Source organism: Columba livia, chromosome 6 (assembly GCF_036013475.1).
Source record: "Columba livia isolate bColLiv1 breed racing homer chromosome 6, bColLiv1.pat.W.v2, whole genome shotgun sequence".
Lineage (NCBI taxonomy): Eukaryota > Metazoa > Chordata > Aves > Columbiformes > Columbidae > Columba > Columba livia.
In genome coordinates this window covers 18152819-18175348 of record NC_088607.1, presented here as the reverse complement: position 1 = coordinate 18175348, position 22530 = coordinate 18152819, and the positions used below count along the sequence as shown (strand labels likewise).

Genomic DNA, 22530 nt, shown 5'->3' with positions numbered 1-22530 from the left:
AGTTATGTTGAAATTTCTGAAGAAATCACAGGAATTTTGCCAGCTGGAAATGAGAAAATATTTGGTTATGTAGGCATGGGTAAAAGGTTGAACCTGGAACTTCGTGTTCTTTGGAAACATTAATATTAGAAGAAATGCCTTTCTGATGAAATACAAGTAATGGTGGGTAAGCTGCAGGTAGTGCTGAGTGTCGTACAATTAGGTGATTTTTAGCAGGAATGCCCTCTGACCATTTCTTCTGTCACTAGGCTGGAATACACTTAGCATAGGGAACTAGGTATTACAGAATCACAGTATGGTTGGGGTTGGAATTCACAGCTCCAAGGATCTTTTGTCAGATCTTTGCATACTCATATTTAACGTTGTGGTGTGCACTGTAAGAGAACTGAATGTACTTGCCCATCGCCAGTATTAAAACCCCTAAACATCCAGATCTTAGTTAAAGCTGGATCACATTACAACATTTATCTTTGTCCTCAACTAAAATAAGGATTTCCTCTCAAATCAAAAGCTGCTGTTGCTCCTGTGGGGCAGTTCAGGCTTTAACTTGGATAAATGATAGACAATGTGATTACTTTTACATGTGCAAAATACTTTCACAAGCAGTGATACATTTCGGACTGCTCGTTAAATAACCAGTTTTCTCTTGCTCCTGCAACATCTTTTCTTTTCTTTTTTTTTTTTTCCTTTTAGAATGAAATAACAGACTGTGTCTCTACCTATGTTTTGAAAGAAAATACTTGGTTACAGATGCTGGAAAGCAATTTGAAACTCATTCCTGTGGGAAATTTGTCACCAGGTACAGGAAATTTGGCATATCATTTTAAGATTACATTTAGAAACTTTGGACAAATAAATTCAATTAAATTTGGCCATAATAAATAATTTTGGGCTGTTTATGTTTTGTTTGTGTCTGTTTGTGGGTTTGGGGTGGGTTTTTTTTTTTGAGGAAATTAAATCCAGAGTTGTAAACACTTTGGAAAGGCCGAATGGTGGCAAGAAAAGTTGTCATTCATTTCCTCCTCTGTGTTATGTATTTCTGAGTACTAATAATAATTCCAGTTTTGGATGTACTCAATCCAAAGAATTCAGCACGAGCAAAAAAATAATGAAGTACATAGCATGACATAATTCCATGACCACCTTGGAGGAAATGCTGAAGTTGAATCTGTGCAGGTTTGATAATCACTTAGTAAGAAATACATAATTCATGAAAAGTTCCTTAGTAATCATTTTTAGACTATACATCTGATTATTTTGTTGGTTTTGTTCTGAAATAATCATTATGTCTTAAATCTTCCATTTCATGAAAATCATGCTTATGTCATAGAGAAAATTAAATACATTTCATTTTTCATCTTTTGTTTCCTGTGTACTAGATAGCAGTATTTTGTCTCAAAATCTTCCTCGTCTATGTTTATAGAGTGCCAAGTCAGATTGTAACTTCTCTCAGACAAGTACAGTTGTTTTGATCTTCAGTTGAGCAGCACAGATTTCTTGCCATTCTTATAACTCTTCGCTGAATAGTCTCCAATCTGACACTATATTATTTCAAATCTGACTATAGAACAAGATACTTAAAAATTTGTAAGTGCTGTGGTAATGACCCTAGATACTACAAAGGACATATTGCTTGTCCTGTATAGATACCCAAGGATCATATCTGTTGTCTTAGGTACAATATTGTTCTAGATACAAAGTATTTGTTTTCCATCCCTAAATTCTTCCCAGGGCTGCTGCTGTTAATACAGATTTTATGTTTTACAGACTTTAAAATTCCTGTTCCTACAATTAAAAAATCTCTAAGGCATGGATTAAGTAAGCACAGTTCATTTCACTATCAAGACAACCTGACTTAATCGTTATTTATCAAATTACACAGTGTTTGCAAACTCTGTCAGCAATGATTTTATGTTTTCTCCCAGTTCACTTGATATAAGGGTTTCACACAAAGCATGAAGAAATTCTAGACAATGTGAACCAACCTGTGGCTTGCACCAGTTTTACAGCATTCCCTTCCCTTTACCTACCATGACCAGGCTTTGCTGCCCCCAGGTCATCCTGGGCTTGACGTGAAATTTATGCCAGTCCTTTCATGGTTTTTGTTAGAGAGCTGAAAGCAAGACTATTTTTTTGTTTATTTTTTTCTTTCAAAGCACTTGTTAGGCAGAACACCTTATTCTTCTGCCAGTGAGTTCTTGATAAAGATGCCAGAGCCCTGCCAGCTGCGCTGCTGGTTGTCTGCTGGTGGGCTGACACTCCTCTGGATGCCTTTGAACCTCCTGCCTCAGGATATGCAGATCTTGCTTTAAAATATTTATTTTAATTTTCCTGAAGCCCTAGATGGAGCTATGTCTCCAGTGAGTTTCTTTTTTAACATACTTTTTTCAAGAATGATTGCTTCCATAGCACCATGCTAATTCACTTTTCACCAACTGTCTTATAGCATGAAGAGAGACAAAAACAGCTGACAAGCTTACCTGTGAAAAGTGTATAATCCTTGCGGTCAGCTCAGGCATTTCCCATAATTTTCAGTACTCCTATGAAGTTGGTAGCCAGGTTATGAAAACACACGTTAAAAATCTGCCTTCTCTGAATGCACAACTATGAAAAGTGGGAAAACATTTTTAAGACTTTGTTGGCAGAATAATTGATAAGGATTTCATGCTGAGACATTTCCTAGTTTCCCAGCTGAATGTTGCTAAACATGTCTCGTCTCTTTCAGCTTCTCAGGAAGGGTTTTCTCTGAAGTGTTGACACCTGGAACAATCTCTGCAAGGGTTATTCTGTCCAGCTATCATGGTATTATTTTTCTAGTAGTTAGAAGTACTTTTCTAGGACCTTCTTAAAGGCAGGTTGATTTGGGGTGATGAAGGTGATGTCATTTACTCTTGTCCTGTCCCCATAACCCTGCTTCATGACCCAGGCAGTTTGCAGCTCGAGGTAATCTATCATCACCAGGTCATTTGTCAAGTGTATTTTTAGAGCTGGAGAGGGAAGGAAAAGCCTCATTCATATGGATTCACTTCCAGGCTATTTAAAAATTTTGTAGTTAAATTGATGTAAAACCTAGGAGATGCTCTTATATTTATATTTATATTTATATTTATATTTATATTTATATTAACATATTTTTATATATATTAAGCACAGTAAATTGTATGGTGATTTGAACCCAGCAGTAGGTTTAAATGGTAGTTTGGTAACAGTAGTTTATATAAATTCCTTCTTAGCTAAACTCAAACTGCTAGAGAGACTAATTTTAAGTGTAACTAAATGTTTTTCCACTGGCTTAAATAAAATAATTTAAATTAATTACTGTTAATGAACTCGGGAGTATAAACAAGAGTTTAGAAAAATATTATTGGAGGGAAACACCATGTTATAATCTGCTAGATTAGGTTTGCCACTATTGTGATGAGGAGAGGCCATTTCTGTTTATCAGGATTGATGTATACTCTGCAGCAGCAGTTCAGCAGCAGCAATTAAAAAGTCATGATCCTTTAATAGCTTTAGAGGCAATGTTGCTCTTACAGGAATGAATAAGCATACACATGACCCAGCAAGAACTTTTTGTTATGCCTCTAGAACTGCCCTGCAGTTTTACTCCCTTTGTAACTGCCTTCAGCTATTCATCTATGCATAATTTCGTTGTGTCCAGTTTCACATAACAAGGAATATGTTTTTCCTTCCTTTTTAAATGTAAGTTGTATGTTCTTACGTTCCATCAAAAACATTTCCTTTTCAGATCCCGCACAGAGGATAAATATCCTCATAGTGGTTTAATACCCAATGACAGGACAAATATTTTACAAAGTTCACTGCTGATTCCACAGAACATATACATACAATGCAGATAAATATTTGCACATAAGTCATACAGAAAATGAAAGCTCAAACACGTTCAAAATATAATTTTAAGCTTAAATAGGTTCAAAGCCTCCGGAGGAAATTTGGAAAACTCCCATTAATTTCTGCAGCCTTCAGATTAGATCTTAGGGCATGGATCATGGAAAGTACTTAAGTATATCCTTAGCTTTAACCATGTGGGTAGTTCCATTGCCTCCAGCAGAGCCGCTCCTTGTTCTCAAGCACATGCCTGGTGAATGGCTTTGCTGAATCGAACTTGGAACATAAGTTCACAGTCATCCTGGCTCTGTGTTGCTTTATCACCTATGACATATTAATTGATGTTGGAAGTGCAATTTCTTGACCTGTTTAAAATAGTGGGAGGGTAGCATTATTTCACTAGTCCTGTTTCATGTTTCAAAGTTTTGCTAAACACTGAGGTAGAAAACCATGGGACTGTGATTCAGAAGATTTGGTTTTTTATTCTGATACTGACTCAATGCATGATTTCAGGTGGCTCCCTTAAGTGTGGCAGAAATTTCAACTTTCAGAGCCTATTACCTGTGTGTAGGGGGCCACAAAACCCAAAGACAGAACCAAAAAGTCACCTTCCCCTGTTCTTCACACACTGATTACCTGAAATTAGTTTATTAGAGCAGTTATTTTTTTCTTGCTTGCACAACAACTTATTGCAGTAGGTCATTTGACTCAATACATGAAAGCGAGGTCTTTTAGATGATGTGGGTAATCATAGTCTGCTTATTTCTGACACACAGGCTATTATTAATTATTTTAAAGGAAAGTTGATTTTGAATTCCCTGAAATGAATAAATACACTGGTAGGCAAGTGGTGTGTTCTGTCATGACATTAACCAGCAATGAACCACAAGCAGGAGGGGAAGTACGTGAGGGCACTTTAGGCTCCTGTGCTGGTCCAGGACTTAGACTTATTTCTAGCTAAAGGTATTCCTTTCTACACTGTGCACTTGATGCATCTCCAAGCCCTAACTTCACTTGTCACCCCCAAGTCCTTCAGCTGCTTGCAGATAACACAGGTGCTGCAACTGTCTCTTGGAGGCTGGGGAGTTCCAGTAAAAGGAGGGCTTGGGCAACCACATCCCTGCATGTTTGTAACAAGCCATGCAACACAATCTAGGCATGAGGACAAGAAGTGGTAGGGAAAATGAAGAACAGTGCACAAGCTGTATTTGGGTTCTTTCTTGTGTGATACAGAAGCTTAGCTTTTAATTGTAACTTGACTTTTTCTTTTGTTTGCATCCTGTTCTAAAGTTATAAAAACATATTTACTTTCTGTTAACTATTGGGAAAGCTGGGTGTGGTATACTCTTCAAATTTTTACCATATAAATATTTGTGAGCTTAACCCAGTGCTGTGTCTGTTTAAGCTTTCATTAGCACTTCCAGTGTAAGGTAATAGAAAGCAGTACTTCTGCCAAAGTAAAAAACAAAACAAAACAAAAAACCCAAACAAACAAAACAAAACAAAACAAAACAAAACAAAAAAAAAAAAAAAACAGGCTAGCTATATGTCATATCACTACACAGTTTATCAAGAAGAGAGAATTATATTTAAATTTGTATTGAATGTAATGTCAAGACTCTAAGTCTCCATCCAATGTAAGCTGTTATTTCTTCACAGACAAATTCTAGTGGGAATTTCATAGCCACTTCACACAGTTTAAAAAAAAAAAAAAAAAAAGAAAAGTCAAATCCTCCTAATAACTCTGTATGAATAAAGAATGTTTCTTGTTGTTTCATAATCTCTGGGTGCGTTAGAAGTCGTTAACAGAGTTGCATATGGTGTAGCAGTTTATGGGTATAGCAAACACTATACCTCTCTTAAAGCTGGCCATGGGGCTTATAGGAATATTTTCTGAACAAAGCAATTGACTGCTTCGCTGGAGAGTAGTCAAGATCCACCCCAAATGAAAATGTTTGCCTTCAGTTCTGCAGAAGTTGTGGGAGACAATTAACTGTGATCATACATACAGAGAGCAGTGTAGGGGAAAGGGACCTGGGGGTCCTGGTGGACAGCAGGATGACCATGAGCCAGCACTGTGCCCTTGTGGCCAGGAAGGCCAATGGCATGTATTAGAAGGGGGGTGGTTAGTAGGTTGAGAGAGGTTCTCTTTCTCCTCTACTCTGCCCTGGTGAGACCACACCTGGAATATTGTGTCCAGTTCTGGGCCCCTCAGTTCCAGAAGGACAGGGAACTGCTGGAGAGAGTCCAGCGCAGGCGCAGGGCAGCAAAGATGATGAAGGGAGTGGAGCATCTCCCTTATGAGGAAAGACTGAGAGAGCTGTGGCTCTTTAGCTTGGAGGAGACTGAGGGGTGACCTCATTAATGTTTACAGATATATAAAGGGTGAGTGTCACAAGGATGGAGCCAGGCTCTTCTCTGTGACAAGCAATGATAGAACAAGGGGTAATGGGTACAAACTGGAACACAAAAGGTTCCACTTAAATTTGAGAAGAAACTTCTTCTCAGTGAGGGTAACAGACACTGGAACAGGCTGCCCAGGGAGGTTGTGGAGTCTCCTACTCTGGAGACATTCAAGACCTGCCTGGATGCCTTCCTGTGTAACCTCCTCTGGGTGTTCCTGCTCCAGCAGGGGGATTGGACTAGATGATCTTTTGAGTTCCCTTCCAATCCCTAACATTCTGTGATTCTGTGAAATACTGGCCTCCGAATTACTTTCCAGGTTGCATCATCTTACCTTTAACCTTCTACATTCTTTCTGCAGCTGCTAAAACTCCTGTGCAGTCCTATAGGCCTGTGAAAATTTTTGTAGGTACCACTGGAGACAAGACCCATGGGAAGGAATAGGTATCAGCTTGTGCAAGAGCATAAATAACTGCATTTCCTCCTTTGCTTTGCAATTCCTTCTTGTACTGATATTCATGGACCTTTTTTGGTGGACATAAAGAACAAACTTTGCACTTAATACAACCTATGCTTAAACTACTGGATTACTGTGCTCTTTGGTCTGGATAACTACAACTGTTTATAGCACCCCTCCCACCACTTTTTGTTCCCATTCCATGCCTTGGTTTCACAGGAAGGAAGCTTAGGGAATCTAAGCCAGGAGAAAGCCATCCAGACAGCTATAGCACAGAATTCCTAAATGTACCAGGACCAGCCCCCACTGCTCAATCCAAACTCTGCTAATTCCATTACTACATTGAGGAGGTAAACTACAGGCACACATTTATGTATGTATCTTCAGCTTGATTAGGAAATCCCAGAGCCAGCTGTAATTTCAGGCACCTCCCTGATGCCAAGTCTGTATGTAAACAATTTTTCACACTGGAGCAAAAACTTTCACCACAACTGTCTCCGGTTTTAAGTGTTAGCTTATCAGAACCAAACAGAAGATTTATGGTCTGGAAGCAGTCTAGGATAGTAAATTTTTAGACAGGGCTAACAAACAGTTTCAGGATAGGCAGTTTTTTTTCCACAGTAGAGCAACACTGCCAAAAATAAACTGAAGTAGGATGAGGACTAAACCCATAAAGGTTTGTTTCCCCTTGTACCATGTCTGCATAACTACAGCACCCCACTATGCTGTGCTAGTTCTCCAGTTCCTGGAGAAGAGTGCAGCAATTGCAGTATGTGCTATGTTTCTCAAATCTGTCTTCTGTGTACTTTCTTCAAATCCTTTGTGTCCTGTACTCCAGCTCACCTTTGCAGCGCACAGGGGCCTTCCAGTAACCTGACTGCCTGACCCTACCTCAAACACCTTCACCGCAGACTTTCAGAGTCCCACTAAAAGACTGCTGGCTCATTTCACGCTGCTGCAAATGCACAAAGCTGAGCAGCTGCATGCGACTGGTGGAATTACAAAGAACAGCAGTCTGCTGTAACTTCTGTCCTTGTGGCCATGCAGGAAAGAACTTGTCCCCAAACTGATTCCAGAAGCACTTTGCCATGCTCTGGGAGGTCCTAGGGAATCTGAGCTGCACAGACACGGATCTCATGGCCACATACAAGTAGCAAGTGATGCCACAGAGCAAAGACATGCCTGTAAGCATAAATATCAGAGCTCAGCTCTATGCAGTCTTACAAGTTCTGTTTCTTAATATGAAAATCAGTCCCTGATGATACATGTGATTTTTGATACCTTAAATTGGACATTCATGTGCAAAGTTCTGAGAGGAACAGCAAGTGATTTTTCTTGTTGCTGTTTCTTTCTAATCTTTAAAAGGAACCTGTCTAAATTCCTCTTTAAAAGGAATTTTAGGACTGAAATGCTGACCATAATGTTTAGGCTGGCTCTTCTAGGAAGCAGACTTTTATTGTGCTATCCATAGCTGCCTCTGCTCAGAGACTTGTGTATGTATGTATGCATGTATCTCAAATAAACAATTTCTCCTAAGGGAGCATTCAGGTTTCATGCTGCTGTCTTCTGCCTTTTTTTCCCCTCTCTCCCCCATTCTTCCTCTCTCTCTTTTTTTTTTTTTAATGGAAACTAATCTGTACAAAACCCAGACCTGAAGCTGCCTCATAGTAATACCCTACATTTTTCAGCATCAGTACACATAGAGCACATAGACCTCACATTTTGCAACGCACTAAGTTCTGTGCCAGTAGAACTTTTCATTATCAACACAGGGCTTGTTGAATTTTATTCCACATTTCAGTGAGTATGGAAAGTAAGTAAAGGCTTTTTTTTTTCTGGTTTTTGGAGTGTTGCTGAGGAAGGAACTACAGCAAAACACTAAAAGCCTTGGAGAATAATTTTAGATTAAACCAATCTGTGTGTTTTTTAACAATCTTGCTCAATACATTGTTGTGCAACTAGCCTACTTTCTAGTTGTACTTCATTAGTTTCTGCTTTATTATCAGTATATTAAAATTATCTAAATTCTACTAGGGCTGAAGGTATGAGCCAGTTTAGTAATGCTATCTTGATATAGAATCACAGAAAAAATAAAATAAAAAGGAATAGATTGATACATTTATTTTAGAAGTTCCTGTGTTCCTAATCTAGCAGTATCCTTCAAGTACCTGGATGTAGCCATTACAATCAATATATGAGAATTTGGAGATCTTGGGCATTTTTTCTTATTTAAATTGAGAACCCAAGTAAGAAGTCAAATCACTCAGCACCCTGGCTCCTCACGAGGTCTTCTGTGGTATCTTTGTAGTCATATGCAATAAATAAATAAACTCCGTGTGCAAACACCAAGAGCTTATCAAATTGGCCCTTTCCAATGAATTATTTAGTTACCAGCTGAAAGAACAGATGATTTTATTGTAATTTCCTTTATGGTTAATTCACTCGTAATAAAGAATACACGAAATACAGTCATATGACAGAGTTTTTTAATCTAGTAGAAAAAAAGAAAAAAAAATGACTCAGTGAGAAAGGGGAAGTTAGAGTTCTAAAGGCCCAGGGATAATTGGCTGTGAATCCCAGTTTGGCAATTTGCACTATATATTTATTTTAGTGCATATAGTGTTTTCTTCCAGCAAAATCTGGAATTCTGGTGTAGGTTTATTAAGATAAATCCCGTTTAAATCAAAGGAGATTTTACCCGATTTGTGAGTCTTGCATGGAGTTTTGTAAGAAAAATAGGAGGAATGGGTCCATCCCTCCTTGTAAGTGTGGGCACCGGCACAGCCCGTGGCAGTGCTCCCGCGGGGACCTGCTGCTCCTGCCACCCGTGACTTTGTTCCCGGCGGAGAGCAGGGCTCGCTGCGCCCTGTCTGTCACAAGCCACGGGCAGTCTCTCAGCGGTGTCAGACCCTTGAAGCAGCTGCCCTGGCCGAAGCCACCTCCCGGCTGGTTCTTCGTTCCCCTCGCCTAGGGGATACGGTCCTCACAGCCCGCAGAAAGAACGGCGTGACCACCCCTTGCCCAGCGGGGAGAGAGCTCCGTGCGCTGCGGCGGCTCATTCAGGACCGCGTGGGTGCCCGGGTGCGCAGTCTGCTCCCGCCGCTCCGCCGGGCTCGGCTGCTCCCGGCAGGGGCCGGGCTCTGCCCAGCAGCCTCTTGCCTCTGCCCCGCACGGACGAGACGCTGCCCCCGTGCCCGTGCCCGCACGGCGGCGCTGGGGCCGCCGCGGGATCAGGGTTCACCCGCGGATCCAGGGTTCACCCGCGGGACCGGGATTCACCCGCGGGACCGGGGTTCACCCGCGGGATCGGGGTTCACCCGCGGGGTCGGGATTCACCCGCGGGGTCGAGATTCACCCGCGGGGTCGGGGCTCACCCGCGGGATCGGGGCTCACCCGCGGGGTCGAGATTCACCCGCGGGATCGGGATTCACCCGAGGGGTCGGGGCTCACCCGCGGGATCGGGGCTCACCCGAGGGGTCGGGGCTCACCCGCGGGATCGGGGCTCACCCGAGGGGTCGAGATTCACCCGCGGGATCGGGGCTCACCCGCGGGGTCGAGATTCACCCGCGGGATCGGGGCTCACCCGAGGGGTCGGGGCTCACCCGCGGGATCGGGGCTCACCCGAGGGGTCGGGGCTCACCCGCGGGATCGGGGCTCACCCGAGGGGTCGGGGCTCACCCGCGGGGTCGGGGCTCACCCGCGATAAGGGAAACAATCCCGCCCCACACGCCGCTGCCGGCGCTTCCTCGTGCCCAGCCCGTGCGCACGCTGCGCGGGGCGGGGCGGGGCCGGGCCGGGCGGCGGGTCACGTGCCGGCGCTCAGCTGACCGGCGGGCGGGCGGCGGATGGCACCGGCGCGGCCTGCGGTCACGGTGAGCGCCGGGGCGGGCCAGGGGCTGCGGGGCGGGCGTGGCTGCGGCACCGGCTCCTCGGCTTACTGTCCTTCTCCCGCAGATGAACGGGGCCCCGCAGGACGCGGCGGAGCCAACGCCGGTGTGGGAGCGGCCCTGGTCGCTGGAGGAGATCCGTAAGGGCAGCCAGAGCTGGTCCTTGGCCTCGGACGCCGGGGTGAGCGGAGCGGCCGGGCCTGAGCTTGGGGCCGGGGAGTGCGCGGGCCGCGGCGACCGCGACCCCCCCGGGTTTGGGAGGTGTCGGGCGGGGCCGTGTGCGGGGCGGTGCTGCTGCCGGGCCCGCGCCGGGAAGGGCGCTGCGGTAGCGGCCTCCGGGCCCCGCCGGGCGGAACGCGGGGTGGGCAGCCCCGGGTAGGGCAGGCTCTCCCGTTCCATTAGCCCTCCGGTCTCTGCGAGAAAACTAAAAGGAGGAGTTGGCCCGAAAGGAAGTGCAGAATGAAGTGGAAAGAGAGTGGAATGAGACTTGGTCCTGGTGCTTTAGCCTAAACTGTGTGTGTTTTGATGCTCAGTTGAAGTGTATGATCAGTGCTCCCTGTGTCATAAACGATGCTAAAAGAAAAAGGAGTCGAATGCTGACTGTTGCTTTTCTCTGTTGTAAACAGCTTCTGCGTTTTCTGCAAGAGTTCTCACAGCAAACCATTTCCAGGACTCATGAAATCAAAAAGCAAGTAGATGGATTGATTAGTGAAACAAAAGCCACTGACTGTCGCCTTCATAATGTCTTCAATGACTTTCTTATGCTGTCCAATACCCAGTTCATAGAGAACGTGAGTATGTTCTTGTATGGCATGAAGTTTGTACTTCAAATGTCGGTGTTGTCTCTTTCTGTAATGTGGACAAGTGATTTGGCTCGTTGGCAAGTCTGATGTTAGTTTAGAGATGAAGTGGCTTTTAATTGCTTTCTGTTAAGGGGTGTCCTAATTAATGAGTAATGCAATGCCAATGGTGGCAGATTCACTTTTGTGTCTTCTGAGGTACTTTCCTTCCTTGTTTATATGTGACATGGAGATCAGAGTTTCATTTTTAGGACTGTGAACAAGGTGGGATCTCTGGGATATCTTGCTGTACCTTTACAGGCAGCATGAATATAGCATTTGGCTGTACTTGGAGTGTTATACAATGATGTCAGTTTGCCCGTTGGTGTTATTTTGCACTAAAAACAGTTGGCATTAAAGGCGTTGGACTGCAGGCAGTTGTCTGTTATGTTTGTTTCACTTTATGAATATTACTGGTTTAGAAAGGTAAAAGCTAGATTTGAAAGCCTGTTAAAACATTGTATCACTAGGAGCATATGAATAATGAAGATGCAGAGCTTTAATAGTCCTTCAAATTTGCGGGGGCTGGGTTTAGCACTGTGAGTTGTATCGGTTATTTTGTTTCCATCACCCTTGTTCTCAGGCCATGCATGTCTAATCTGTAGCCATGATGCCATTATTGGAAATATGCTGGCAGAAGACAAGACGATGGAAATCTGGGTTTCTGTTGAGGGGTTTTGTGGTGGGTGTTTTTTTGTTTGTTGTTTGTTTGTTTTTTTCCAGAGCTGCTATGTCTTTTCTGGCCTACTTTTACTGTTCAGCATAATGATTCTGCTGGGAACATTTTGTACCAAACATCTTAAATCTTGGGTGCTTGAAGATGGTTGTTCCCAAATTTAAGTGCACAAAAATAGGTCCTCGTTCCTAGTTCTCAATTGAGGTAATATGAGAGTTCTCTCTCTTCCCAGGAGTTAACTGCACCAGTGTTTGAGAGATTTGGATTTAGGTTTGCAGGTTCAAAGGAGACTTTTATTCCCTTGTGTCTCCTTGTAGCTGAACTTACAAGAGTGTTAAAAGAGTACGATGGGAGAGATCATCAAAACAAATGAAAGCTGAGGTAGGATGGGAACCTTCTAAGTACAGGAGAAGGGTAAATGCTGAAGAAGGAAATCTACTAAACGCCAGAAAACAAAAGGAAAATAGACAGCTTATAAGTAAACTTAGGTTTGACTTTGAAGGTTTCTAGAATTGCTTTATGTTGGGGGGTTAAAACAGTGCTTTTTTAATGTATTCAGGTTCATCTGTGAACAGGGTTAAATGGTCAGCTTTTGTCTACTACTGCAGTGATATTTGCAGTCTTGAATTGCCTCAGTTGGGTTGAGAGCCTACCTGATGGTAAGTTTAGGATGATCACCTTAGTCCATGAAGGAGGCTATGAAGATGCCTAATGTTAATTACACATTAACAGTGTATTTTATTTTGTTGGTGGTCTTTTAGCCCCTGCAGCAGTATGTTGTGCTTAGTTGAGTTAATTTTGCTTGACTTTTTAGAGAGTATATGATGAAGAAGTGGAAGAGCCTATTCCCAAAGCTGATGTTGGAGACAAAACAGAGCAGGTAATTAACTTAAGCTGCCCTGAGTGCTGGCAATGTGTTTGCAGCTCTTGTCTATCTTCTCATTTTCAAACTGATTATGTGGACATTTACAGCTTACAAACCAAATGGTTTCCATTTTCTTGAGGTCTCTTTGTTGAACAGTGTGTGTCATTCAAACATGAAGTTGACAGTAGCATGGGAGACCACTACAGTGTGTGATAATTTGTTAAAGCCTCCCCAAGCTCGATACTGTGTCTAGTAGCCAAGATTTATGCATTGATTTTCAAATTTGTATGCATGTTTTTTTCAGCAAGAGAACTGTGGCCTTGGGCCTTCTTTCTGGCTTCAAAGGTAGTGGGGGCTGCAACTCCCAGTGATTAAAAACTCAGAGTGTTTTTTATGTATCTTACAGTCTAGGTGCATTGTACCCTAAATGTTGCCTTGATGGGCTGGGAGCACAGAGAAGGTAGTACTCTGCTGCTGTGGATGTTTAGAACAGCTCTGTTTCTTGGAGTGACAAAGATTAATTAAGTCAAGCAAAAAATGGTTCTGAAGGCCTCTCGTACATATAGTGGAAAAAGCTTTCATTGTACTAATTTGAAGTTAAAATTTTGCATGCATATTGCAATGAGATTGAGTCTTGAGTAAAATACAATTAGTGTGTTGTTCCTATTCCTAAAGGAAAAGACAAGGGAACAGAAAGAAGCTGATCTGATCCCCAAAATCCAAGAAGCAGTGAATTATGGGTTGCAAGTTCTGGACAGTGCATTTGAACAGCTAGACATCAAAGCGGGCAACTCCGACTCGGAAGAGGAAGAAAGTAATGAGAGAGTGGAGCTGATACTTGAGCCAAAGGTACAGGGGCCTATTCTTGCAGGGAGCATGGGTTTGGCTTTGTTGGAACTGCTTTTTGCTTCTGTTGGCAGTATCCCTGTGTTGATATAAAGTTGGTATTTGTTACCTAAAAGAAAGATTTGATGACTATATCTGAAGAAGTGCTACTTCTGAGCTATTCCATGTGTAGCCAGCTTGCCTTGCAGTTGCGTTAGCATTAAGGTATGGCACCCAAAAGGGAGTTATTAATAGTTTAATGGCAGTGAACTTGGAAAGGGAACTCTCAATTCCAGGTGGAGTAGGACCTTTAAATTTCATGCTTTTTAGGTACAAACTGTATCTTCATAGGTGGTTTTTATTCTCCCGGTAATTAAGAACCTTAGGTGAAGGATTTGGGATAAGACTGATGCCTGAATTCTTTGCAAGGGTATTATTCTGTTAGATGACACCTAAAATACAAGGTTGGATCACACAAATAGAAGTAGCCTCCTTTGACTGTTAAAAAGGAATAAACCTCAGATGGCCCACCCAATTGCAGGCTGACTTGATGCACGTGTCTGGTGGGACTTTAAACAAGTTTGTTATCTTCCTTGAGTTAAAACAAGGGTTGCAAGACTTCTGTCTTCATCAGCAATGTAGAGCTATTCCCAAATGCCAGAAAGACGTGATGTTGTCTTTTTCCAGGATCTCTATATTGACAGGCCTTTACCATACTTGATTGGCTCTCAGCAGTTTATGGAACAAGATGATGTTGGCCTTGGAGATCTTTCTAGTGAAGGTATGTGCTGGAATTACCTATGTGAGTAACTGGTTCCTGATCTGAGACTGGTCTCACAGCTTGGGTTATACTGCATAGTGTTCTTGCATGTTTAGTTGCACACTGTAATTAGCTGGAGAAAAAAAAATGCGTCATGCTGTGACGAACACTCTTCCAGTACGCAAAGCAATAACTTCTCAGTAACTTGTGCTCTGTATATTACAAACATAAAGTGGTTAAATTTCAGCAGCCTTCAAAGCCCTTACAAACCACTCTCTTTTCTACCTGATTAGTTCTCTTCATAAAGCCTTTAAAATGACTGTCAATATGCCTATTGACCACATTGCTCTGTGCACAGATGTCATGTCTTATCTTCATTTTTCTGTTTCCATTTAAAATAGAAGGATCAGTAGACAGTGATCGTGGAAGTGTAATTGACAGTGAAGAGAAGGATGAAGAGGTAAGTGACAAGTGGCGGAGTGCCAGCTACTTTGCACAAGTATTCATGAGTCCTTGATTGTGTGTGAGGCCATTAGCTACCTTGCTTTTTCACATGAAGTCTCAAGATAATATTGCACAATGTCTGTTCCCTATGTTGGTTGTGGTAAATATGCTTTTCATTATTCTTATGCAGTAGTTTCCTTTGCAGCTTTTCAGAGGAGCAATAAATTGATATTGGCTCTAGCTGCCTCTCAAGTAGAATACTTCAAACTGAAGTGTTTTATTCTAGTTTAATTTCACTTTGTGAAGCAAATCAGATTCTTATCAAGAATTGCATTTATTGGGAATGAGTCTGTTGTAAATTGCAGTTACAGAGAATGGGATGGAGACTAACTGGAGCAAGTTTAAAGGTTAAGTAGGTCTCAATAATGCACCTCCAGGCTTTGCCTCATGAATCTGTTGCACTGAGCTATCAATTTCTGATATGTTTTGTCTGCCTTGGCTGGGATGTCTCTGCTTTGTAAATGTACTGTGGAAGCACTCCCTTCTTTTGCCAATTAAAGTTAAATCCCTCTTGAGAAACTCAAATGCACTGTCAGATGGAGCCTGCTGTCTTTGCTAAATTAATGACTTCCCAGTGAGCTCTGTTCATAAAGATGGTCAGTGGTGGGAAAGCAATTTGTTGATCAGATCATGATGGTGAGGTCTGAATGTGTAAACCTATGCAAGTTCAGAATTTCTGAGCCCTCTCCCTTAACTGCTGAAGAAAGTAATGTGTGGTACTTGTCTTTGGGTCTCTTGTGTTCCAGGAATCAGATGATGAATTTGGAAACCCTAGTGAAGATGACCAAAAGACGGTATGGTTATACACCCTGGTACATACCTGAAAGGCTTTCCACTTTGTGATACAGTGAGGATGCTAGAAAGAGGAGATAAGAGCCCGTGACAATTAATTATTAAAAACTTTGGTTAAGCCTGATTTGTATAACTTCATGTGGGAAGAGATGGCACTGTTGTGAAATTGAACCTGAGCTGGGCTTAAAGACATGCTTGCAAGCTATCATTAGATGCAAAGTGTATGTGGCATGGCATTGCCTGATTTGTATTTTTCTCAGGAATTACTTTGGAGCCATGAGAGTTCAAAGAATCTGCCCCAGGAAAACTAGGCTCCTGTGGGATTATTTGGTCTATAATTAAAATTCTAAACTTGCTATGCAGGAAATAAGAAACGGTGCAGTTTGGGTATGACATGAAATCAAACATGTGAACAGTATTAAGTGTTTGAAAATCATGTCTGTTTGGATGATGAAGGAAAAGGGAAAAGAAATGTTTAGATTGAAAAATTCAAACCTGACTTCAGTCACTGGTAGTGGGTGTAGTAGGAGAACAAATCTTACCGTATTTAGATGTGCCACTGCAAAAGACTTTTACATGGGGATCCTCAATCTGAAACAATTTAGTGCCAAAAGAACGATGTTTCAAAAAGCAACCCTTTTTTAGTTGATCACAATGTTCCTGAGTTAAGGCTAAACACTGGGTCTTTAGTGGAGATGAGCTCATAAACTAAAGGAAGCCAAAGCAGTTCAGGCTTGTGTATAGTAGCAATACACTTCTTGTCAGGAGAGCCTTAGCGTCCTCAGTTGTTTCTCTGGTCCAGAAATGTTCAGTGATGCAGCACAGAGGTGTTCTAGAGAATGCAGCAACTTGCTTGGAGTTAGAGACACTCCTTTCTTACCTCTCAAAAGCTGTGAAGTACCTCAAACTAGCTGTACATATCCTTCCTTTCAGTAAGTTTGCTTTGAATATCGAAGCAGATGTAGTTTTGTGCTTGCCAGTTTCAGAAGAACACAACAGGGTGTTCTTGTTTTTTAGAGGACAGCACAGATGAGTGATGAAGATGATTATGAGGCCTGTGATCTCTTTGACTCTGAAAAAGAGGAAGACGAGGATGGAGACTTGGATGAAAGTACAAGGCCTGTAAGTAATTGTTGTCTCCCTCGAGGGAGAGGTTTGACTTCCCTCATGATAAATCTGTCCTTAAAGGGACAATAACGGTAGTTCTCAGTTACCTGGGATGGGATCTTGTAGAAGGGGCCTGTAAAAATCCTGAGTGGTCTTTCAACATGGTTGTTCAGGCTTTACCCCTTTAAACAAGAGGACTCCTGCACCCTAAACTGGCATCAAAGCTGTCTTTAAAGGTCATTAAGAATTTACTTGTTTCATTTGTGTGTGGGAAATGCTTCTTGCTTGTCCTGCTCCCAAAATGAGGTGACAATAAAAATCATGTGATTGTAAGAGACTAGAAATGCATGCATAATCTCTTAATTGCTTTCTTAATAGAAAGCTGTATTACCTCTTCTGAGGGCTTCAATCAAAGTCTAGACAGGATATTGTACAAATGAGACTGTAGAATACAGTACTTATAATTGCAATTGCATCAAGTTGATAACTGGATTGTATATAAAGAATATGCTGTTATTTGTCCCTGCTCCTCAGAAAAAGAAGAGGCCAACATCATTTGCAGATGAGCTGGCAGCCAGAATCAAAGGAGAAGTGCCAGCCAAACAGGATGAAGAGTGCTCATGTAAGTTAACTCTTTGGTTTTGATAAGTGCTAGTACTTGTGAGATAGAAGGAGACTCACGAGAGAGTTTGACAGGAGATTCTGTGTAACAATACATGAAGTTACACAGGTCTGTTATTTGAATATGTATTAGGTGAAAGCCCAACAAAAGCAATTAAAGACACTATTTTGTGTTTTGAGAAACCTCTTGGCCCTAACATATAGGATTGAATTGAAATTCAGAGTGTTATAGTAGAAAACACATTGCTTTCAGGTGAGGCAGGTCACTCTCTAAGCACACATATTATTGGAAAGGTTTTTTCCTCCAATCTGATCCTGCCTCTGCACACAAAACTGCATGTTTGGCCTCATGTGCTTCTCCCTGTTTCAACTAAGGATGTGGAAGCCCTTGGTCACTGTAGTTTTTCTGTGAGCTCTACAGTGGAGAACCCCTCATACAGTAGATTGGTGTTTTCATGTGGTGTGGATTGTTTGTATTTTCTTCTTTGGGGCTTAAACGTACTGTGTTTTGAGGAACTTTTTCTTGCTACTGTTTTCTGTGATAATTTAGACTAAATACTGCATTTACTTTGGTGTCATTTTCAAAGGGAGAGACCTCTGTCAAGTAGTTATTCTTGCAGCAAAGTAGCAGTGGAAAATAGTTGACTGAAATTAGGTTGGCTAAAAGTGCTTGTGAGCCTACTTTTGACTGGTAATTTTGAGAGCATGAACAGACAAGAACAGTTTGTTTATGTGTTTTTGCAGAGTTCAAACAACCGAGCTAGGCCTGTGGATATCAGAATATAAAACATACCAGCTTACATAGTTCAGTTACAGGGAAATCTCCCATTCATCGAAATAACCTTTTGATGGTAGCATCACAGGAAATAAAACTCTGTCTTTACTTTTGGTAGCTGAATCAAAGTATAATATGTCTGTAGCTGTTTGAGATGCTCAAAGGTTCTGCAAGCTCTGTGTAGGATCTATACCATCTGGAATGCTGTGTTGATCTCTGGCATCTCAGGTGCCACTAGTGTGTATGTGGGCAACTGTCTTGAACCCACAGTGCCTGACAGAATGATGCTATTACAATTTTAAGTCCCAATTTTAGAACCTTTACTTTGTAGAACTGCTTCAGTAGGCTGACTCATATGAAAACATACAGGTCAGCTACACGAGATATTTTATTTTTCTTTTTACCATAGATTGGTCACAAGCTACAAGTAAATGTGGACTGTTTTATTTTTGCTTTGAAATTTTCTTCTTAAAGCGCTGCCATCAGAGACCAAAACAAGGAAAACCCTGAAAGAGAAGAAAGAAGTTAGAGTTCCGTCAGATGGTAGGTTATGCTCCCCTCTTGTTTTTGAATTACATGCTGGATTGTAAGACATCACTTAGGAAATTGTAGCATCAAGTCTAGAAACTGGGTGGCATATCAGTGAGCTTCTTTCAAGGTGAGCATGTAAACAAATCTAGGTTGTGATGTGCATGTAAAACAAGGCTAGAAACAGGCTCAGTGAGAGTTCTTCCTTAAATGTGGTGGTGGAGCAATGACATACAACCCAGTCTGTCTACAGCAGTTTTTCTCTGTGTGTCATGTTTGTAAGAGAAAGGTGATGGAATCAAACTAGTTTTTATTTTGGTTGTCTCTTTAATTGCTTTCCCTGAAACCTGGTCAGTCCCACCACAGTTCATGGTTCCTGTGCTTTCTAGATGAAGATGATGACATCTTCAAGCCTCCTAAGCTGACTGATGAAGACTTCACACCGTTTGGGTCAAGGGGTGGCCTCTTCAGTGGTGGAACGGGTCTCTTTGATGATGAAGAGGTGAGAATGCTGGAGAGCATAGAAATTGAGTGTGTTTTCCTTTTAAAAACAAAACTAAAGATCTCCACTAATTCCCACCTCTGGAAGGAAGGGGAGGGAAGTAGCATTGTGTTGTTGGTGCTGTCCAAATGTAGTGGGACAGTGTATCTTTCCAATGGAGAAACAGAACTACTTGAGTGAGGTACTTGTATTCCCCTTTGGCGCTAGTCTGCTCTAGTGGTGCTGATGAGGGATGCAAGTGTGGTTCTAGCATTACATTAGACAGGTTCTAATTCTAGCAGAGCTTACTCAGCACCTCACCTTTATCTGCGAAGGTAAATAAAATTACATAAAGCTTGTTTATTGTAAAATCAGATTTTTATTAAAATGCCTGTGAGAATACTGAATTTTGTCATTCTCTCTCCCTGGGTGCGCGAGAAGTTTGAGAGGAAAGAGAATGTGATGCCCTTCTCACTTTGTCTTTCACATACCGTATCCAGACAGTGATGCTGTTGGGCTTCTCTGTCTCTGGTTTATTAAAAGTTCCTTATTGCAATTATGCTGTGTTTTTTCATCTAGTTACTGTACAATTCATGGCTTACCTGCATCGGCAAGAAAGGTTCACCTTAAGCTTACATTTGTGCTATGTATCTAGGGCTGGCTTGATGAAGGAAAAAGTATGTTTCTGACCTTATTTTAGCATAGTTTGTGCATATGAAAGGGGATAGAAACCCAGTGTCAGGGTTACTTAAGATTTAAGAATGTGATAGTGTATAACAAATCTGCATGACAAAAATCAGACGCAGTAATGATATGGTAATAGTCAAGGTTAGTCCAAAACAGTAGCCAAACTGTTGCCTTTATGGGATGTTGTGTTTCTCGTTACAACTAGAACAGAAGTCAGGTGTTTCTTGGAGCAGAGGAGGCTATTAGACTGAAATTTGGAAGGAGGCCTCATGTACAGCTGATCTCAAGCTTACCATGCCAATCTACTAGAATATAGCCAACAAGCACCGAACAGGGGCATTGTGTGAAGGGAAGAGGATAGTTCCATGCAATGCTTTCCACCCAAACACAGTCTTTATTGAAAAAAATATTAGCATGCTTTCTTTTTAAGTGGCAGCTAACAGCTTAAAAAAAAAAATAAACAAACCACAATTAAAGAAAAAAAGTAATCTGAAAGTGCAAGGCATCCTTGTGTTGGTGCAAATTCAGGTGAAGCTATCATTAGAGCCTCTTGGTTATTTATTGCCAAGACTACTTTCCTCATCTTGTAGATACAGGACAGCCAAGCAGATTTGGCTGTGATTGTTGCCTGCCTTTTTATACACTTGTTCTTGGTTTTTTGTTACCTGAAAGTTAATAATCTAGGAAGGGTAACTTATCTTCACTTGTGCAATGGAGGAGGCCTTACTGTACCAGAAGGCAGCCACAGTAGGTCAACAGGCAGATGTACAATTAATCACTGACATCCCTGTCGCAGCCCTCCACTCCCCTACACTTTCCTAAGAATTGCTGCCTCTTTCCGCAAAACTTTCTACAAAGACCATACATTTGGAGTCTCCAGGTAGGCAACCTCTAGTACCTGACTTCCCATAAGAGAGAGGCTTTTATGAAATTAAGTGGTCAGTCTCTGGAAAGCTAAACTGTGATTCTTAGGGAGCTTTGGCACTGGGCAGCTGAACACAAAAACTTTTGTGGCAGTGTCCTGCAATGCTTTTGAGCTATAATGTATATCTCTGCACCATACTGCTGTCTTAGCATCTCTTTAGCAACAATATAAATCATTCATCTTAGTCATGTGAAGTTCAGGAGTATTTTTATGCTTTTCCTGACCTGAGTTGTTTCTTCAAACCTCACTGAGTAAGCTTCAGTAGGAAGGCCTATAAAAGTTTAATCAGGACCTAAACAGCTGTAAATTAATCAGTGTAAGCCCTTGAAGATGTGCAAATAAAAGCTAATTTGTTCTTTGCAGTAGACAGACTGATAATCAGTGTAAATTAAATTTCAGAAGACAGAAGGCTACTCTTCTGATCGTATGCACTCAAGTTAGCACTTGAGTACCTAGGTTCCAGTCCATATGTGCAGGCATCCCTTGGAGGAGGTGTGGTGTTTACTTCCTCTGTCTTGGCTTAGAAGTGGATATTCTACATGGAAAAATCGGGAGTTGTCTTTTCCTACCAAAACAAATTCACCACTTCCCCTTCCTTGCATTTTCATCTACAATCAGAGTGATCTTTTTGCTGAAGCACCAAAAGGAGAAGAATCAAAAGAGAGAGAGGAGCAAGACCCAATAAGTGAAGGTAAGAACGAACTGTTGCCTCTGTAGTCCTGTCTTATGCTGTGATTTATCACTGCTAGCAGCTAGACTGCTTTGTTTCCAAACTAGAAAGTCTGGAGTAGCAATTGTTGGCAAGCCTCTTTTCCTCCTCAGTCTTAAAAGAGAACAGCTGTGTTTTCTTGATTTTTAAATGTTTGTTCACTATGGTCTCTTACACACACCTACTGTCCTGAAGCTGAAAGGATGTCCTTACTGATATTGGCAGAGCTCTCTGCATGCACTGGGTTCCTGCTGCTGAGGAGTACTTTGCGGGATCAACTTGTGGGTTTGAATGGACTAAAGATTTTTTCTCTTGCAGATTAATGCATATCTGAGTTTCCCACTAGCTGCATATCCAGACCCTTAAGGAGTCTGAGCACACACTGTATACAGCAGCAGCTTTCGCTGAAGCGCTGTGTTTGGTCCATTTCCAGATATGGGTTGGGAGATTGAGCCACTTTGTTTTGAGTGTATTGCATTGAAATGGTTTTGAGTGTGCAAATGTGAACTCTTGTAAAAAACTTAAAACTATGGCTGAGCCCTCAGTCAGCATGTTTTTTACTGTAGGATGTATACAATAATAATGCTGTGTGTAAATGTATATTATGTTTATAAGCTTCAGTTTAGCTGTTTTGCGGAGTTTTAGTGGAAGAAAAATAGCTAGATTGTCATATATCTGCAAAAAAACCCGGATGTTCGAGGAGAATATCTAAAGAGTTCTGAGCTGTTGAGAAGAAAAATGGAGCTCAAAGACTTCTCAAACTCCTGTATCTATGGTAGAGTTCTGAAGGCTTTGACAGCATAAAACAAGTGCATCCATTTGTATTGTACTTCCTATGAT

At 41.8% G+C, this 22530-nt stretch overlaps 1 protein-coding gene across 12 annotated transcripts in view; it reads left to right on the top strand.

Annotated features, from left to right (window-relative positions):
* Nucleotides 1-10420: 10420 nt before the first annotated feature.
* WASHC2C (WASH complex subunit 2C) overlaps nt 10421-22530 on the top strand; it is a 38129-nt gene continuing 26019 nt past the window's right edge. For 9 of the 12 annotated variants that reach the window (XM_065067323.1, XM_065067320.1, XM_065067322.1 and 6 more), the window contains exons 1-13: nt 10422-10581; nt 10664-10777; nt 11223-11387; nt 12926-12991; nt 13652-13825; nt 14489-14582; nt 14963-15021; nt 15812-15859; nt 16875-16979; nt 17499-17586; nt 18835-18903; nt 19278-19390; nt 21600-21672. In XM_065067323.1, the coding sequence (XP_064923395.1) occupies nt 10555-10581; nt 10664-10777; nt 11223-11387; nt 12926-12991; nt 13652-13825; nt 14489-14582; nt 14963-15021; nt 15812-15859; nt 16875-16979; nt 17499-17586; nt 18835-18903; nt 19278-19390; nt 21600-21672 (1195 nt within the window). In that variant the 5' untranslated portion in view covers nt 10422-10554. Of the gene's footprint in view, nt 10582-10663; nt 10778-11222; nt 11388-12925; nt 12992-13651; nt 13826-14488; nt 14583-14962; nt 15022-15811; nt 15860-16874; nt 16980-17498; nt 17587-18834; nt 18904-19277; nt 19391-21599; nt 21673-22530 lie in introns of all 12 variants that reach the window. The other 3 variants (XM_065067317.1, XM_065067313.1, XM_065067315.1) reach the window with 1 other exon arrangement.